General features: G+C 35.9%; 1 protein-coding gene across 1 annotated transcript; it reads left to right on the plus strand.

Annotated features, from left to right (window-relative positions):
• The first annotated feature begins 1,269 nt into the window (after positions 1 to 1,269).
• Positions 1,270 to 2,457, plus strand: LOC149659307 (THAP domain-containing protein 1 A-like). The gene is made up of 2 exons (XM_089844046.1): positions 1,270 to 1,693; positions 1,755 to 2,457. Exons 1-2 carry the CDS (start codon positions 1,486 to 1,488, stop codon positions 1,802 to 1,804), a joined length of 258 nt encoding a protein of 85 aa, XP_089700172.1. The 5' UTR covers positions 1,270 to 1,485; the 3' UTR covers positions 1,805 to 2,457.
• Positions 2,458 to 4,184: the final 1,727 nt, after the last annotated feature.

Genomic DNA, 4,184 nt, shown 5'->3' on the forward strand with positions numbered 1-4,184 from the left:
CAAAATTCAAATGTATTAAACCTTAAGAAACATTATAATTGTAAAGCATGAAGGGCTTTGACCTTCTTTGTAAAGGGAAGCTTTTGGGACAAGAAAAATTTACCCAAAAGCCCCTCCAAAGCCTTTCTATGCTCAAGAGAAAACGCAAAGGTCACGGAGGAGTTCTGGGATGGATGAAAAGACAAGACCACCAAAAACCCCAAAAACCCACGGCGTCATTGCCACAAAATCTAGGTCCTTGTCCATCCCGGCCTCCTCATTGGCTAAAAATAAATGCGGTTTCAAGTCGATAAAATTGTATAACCAAAGAGGTACCAAACATGGCCGCCCACTGCCAAAGCTAAGCCTATGACGTTTTACCTAGGCACTGACGTCACAGCTGAGATAGCTCTATTAACTCTAAATTGCCCCCATAATTTGTGCTAGACTTGCCAGAAACACCCTGTATATGATGCGTTCGCATAAAGAGAGAGACTAGCAGGACTGTTTCGTGCCCCGCCCTACATTTTCGCGCGAAAACGGTTGAGAAGAGAAGGCGGTTCATAATGGCGTCATTTCTTTTTATTTGAACAACGTAATTTAAAGTGAAATAAGAGTTATCAATAAATGATGTGAATCTGAAGTATTAACTTTGACTAAACTCAGAAGTAAATATTTACTTCTGCTATACTATTAAAAAGTAAACCAACTGAATTTTATGACTACAATCGTTTGTTTGGTCTTTTTGTTCTATGGTATTACTGAACTGCATAGCTAATATAGAGCTATCTCAGAAGGCTTAGTGTGACGTCACCCATGCTATTTGCCCATAGAACCAAAGCGGTACCAAACATGGCCGCCCACTGCCAAAGCTAAACCCGTGACGTTTTACCTAGGCACTGACGTCACAACTGATATATCTCTATTACGTATGATTTCAGTTAATGCGTTTAACAACATTTTAAACTCACCTTAGACTTGTTATCATCTACCAATTTCAATTCACGAGCTTTTTGTAGAATATACTCCAACTAAACAACGTAAAACGATTATGAAATGTATATATATATATATATATAAAATGACTGTATGGACAGCGTTAAATTACTTACCAGAATATTCACATAGGCAAACTTAATTTTCCTTTCCAGTTGCGAACGCTACAATTTCGTGAATGCAACACGTCTGTCGCCTGACACGCCGCGCCCAAGTCTACACTCTACAGGCTACAGTGCTACTGACTGCACAAACTGTGCAAAATTTTATTTCTTTGTTGGCTTTTTCGAAAGAATTAAAAGGGGGCGCTTCGGTTTGTCCAATATGGCGCGATCTTAAGGAAACCAAAGGGAGTATAGGGGAGGAGTGGAAAGAGGGAAAAATCGAGGAAACAGAGCAGACGACTTGGTAGACTATTAGGCGCAAATCTCAGGGAGTGAAAGTAAAGTCAGACATTAACTAATTTATAATTAAGTAAACACTCTTTTACTTGTGTTTTAAATTACAAAAATGGTTACATATTGCTGTGTTTACGGGTGTAAAAACAATGGCACCATGAAAGGTATGCGGTTTCATCGTTTTCCTTCAAAACTACCGAAATTAGCCAAGGCTTGGGAAGTTACCTTAAAAATGGGAAAGAAACCTAGTAATACCATGGTTGTTTGCTCTTCTCACTTTAAAAAAGACGATTATAAAACAATTCCGCAAGAATATAGAGGTAAGACACTTGCTGGAGTAATAAAAATTGTAGTAGTTTTAATTCTACTATTCCTTAACAGATCAGTTCAAATACCCAGCGCGCCTAAGACCTTTGGCAATTCCATCCTAGAAGTATCTAGAGTTTCCTCTTCTTAGAATTTGGGTCACGTGAGTGAGTGAATAGTTTTTCCGAGAGGTCCGCCATTGAAATCTTAATGGTAGCCGACAGTGGACGAGAAATGGCCGATGCTAAAGGATTACTTCCTATTATTCACCCCCACGAATGAGAAAAGAATGTTTTCTTTCTAACCGGTCCTATCATGGACAATAGGCATAAGGAATGGAACAGAAGACATACCCGGTGGGGATGAGGGACAATCATGTTATGTTTAAATCAAAATTAGAATGACTCGTGTTCTATAGATATCACTAGTCTATGGGCAAGGGAAAATTCATCCCATCTTTCTCACTTTGATAGTCGTTGCTGAGTTACTAATCACTCGTGAATGTAATTTAGTCTTTATTATTTCAAAAGTATCTTTATCTGTGATTTAGACTGTTCTCACAAGTTTCTAGCAACACAAAAGGAACGTCAAATATCTCGTTAGACGGCGAGTTTGGATCCGTACAGTTCCTTATTAAATTACACATAGCGTCATCAGTGTAATTCTAGTCCTTCTATTTAGTGTTTATGATTCCTTTTCGTTTCACAAAAATGTCTCTCGAAGACCCACACCTCGTTTACTATAGGCCCCAAATCCCGAGAATGGAACGAAATTTTCAAAACCGATAACAGTTTCAGAGGGGGATGGGGCATTTTTAATCAATGTGAAGTAAAAATAAAAATATTTTCGCTTATGATCCCAGCAGATCAGCTCTCTCCTTTTCATTAGGAGATACAAAGAATTTACTCTATGGGCTTCAACAAATTATAAAATGAATGGGATACAAAAACCACTTACTGTTGGGATTGCTGTTTTTAATATCAAGTTTCACCTTGAAACAAAAATAACTCAAAAACAAATGCTAAAAATTTTTGAGGAGAAATACTTATAAATAAGCTTAACTTTGTCAAAATCGAAATAAAAAATAATAGTAGAAAAACGCTCTTTTGAAACCAACAAAAGTTTGAGAGATTATAGCCAAGACTATATATGCATTAATTCTCAAACTATCATAATTAATTCTAATTTAAGATGTTACCGAAATTCCAAAGAAATATGGTTTTAGGTTCAACCTGTGTAAAACCGGTAGTGATTTATTTTAATTGAGGATCTGAATTGTAATTTAGTTTAGACAAGTTGGGAAAACCAAAATATTACCTCTCCGAGTCAAGAGGTCTAATACTACAAACTTATTTACCTAGATATGGAATTATTTCTCTTTTTTGAAGTAAAAATTTACGAATTATTGAAGCAGTATTCCAAGCATAGCGAATATGCAGTAAAGCAGACGACATTTTACATCCAATAAGGGTAAATCTTGGACACATGGAAATCAGTCAATGGGGAAAAGAACAGGAAATGAAGTCTACGCTTATATTCTGATAGCTACATTCACAACTGGTTTGCAGTGTAAACACTATCGTCTCGTCTCACCTCAACAATATTCTTAGTTTGCCAACATGAATGTTAACGTTAAATAACACCAAAGCTAAATTGTAGCTAGACGCACTAATAGTCAATGCGCACCATAAAGAGAATAAAAAGTCTGTAGCTACAACCCGTTTACCATTAGCCCTTTTACTATTCCAATTGCCACCACGATCTTTTCTTCTATTTTAAAATCTTAACCTGATTATTTAAGAGTGTTTTAACTTTCGGCTCACTCTGAACCGTTGATGTCTCTTCATTTCAGACACGAAAATCAAAGCCCAAAGTTTACTTCACCTCAGGCCTCAATTATTTACTCTTTGTTTCACTAAGCCTATTACGGATGATATTTGATATACCCGCCGGAGTCTAGGTCTTAATTTTCTTCCTGAAGTCACTAAACCAAGGATTATTCTATATACAGATGTAGTATAGCTTAAGTAATATATAAACAGCCATTTCAAATAACAGTATTAAAAAAAAATCTTTGGAATATCAAAATGAAACAGAGCTTTAAAGCTACAAAAGTACTAAATGCATCATAATTACGAAAAATACTTCCACATATTCACTTTATATTATAGAAAAAGGGAATATTAAGGTTCTGTATGATTTCTTAACACATCAACACAAGGCTAACTGCTAACGCGACGCACTAGTGTAACAATGGACGGACACACACAGACAAAACATAGACTGCTTTTTAACTCTTTCCGTATTAATTTTGAGTTGAGAAACAAGATTATCTTAAATATTAAAATAAATATAATTACTATTAAATATGTTCTTCGTTAGTTGTTCGCCTTATTGAGCGTTACATCGTTTTGATAAAGAACAATTAAACATTCTTGAGAGACTTGACTAATATTGGCGTTTTAAATGAAGCATACGCCGGTTGCTTCGCCTTACTTAATTAGG

The sequence above is a fragment of the Phalangium opilio genome, unplaced genomic scaffold, assembly GCF_054372755.1.
Source record: "Phalangium opilio isolate 3A_F unplaced genomic scaffold, DU_Popi_V2 ptg000073l_1, whole genome shotgun sequence".
In the NCBI taxonomy this organism is placed as follows: domain Eukaryota; kingdom Metazoa; phylum Arthropoda; class Arachnida; order Opiliones; family Phalangiidae; genus Phalangium; species Phalangium opilio.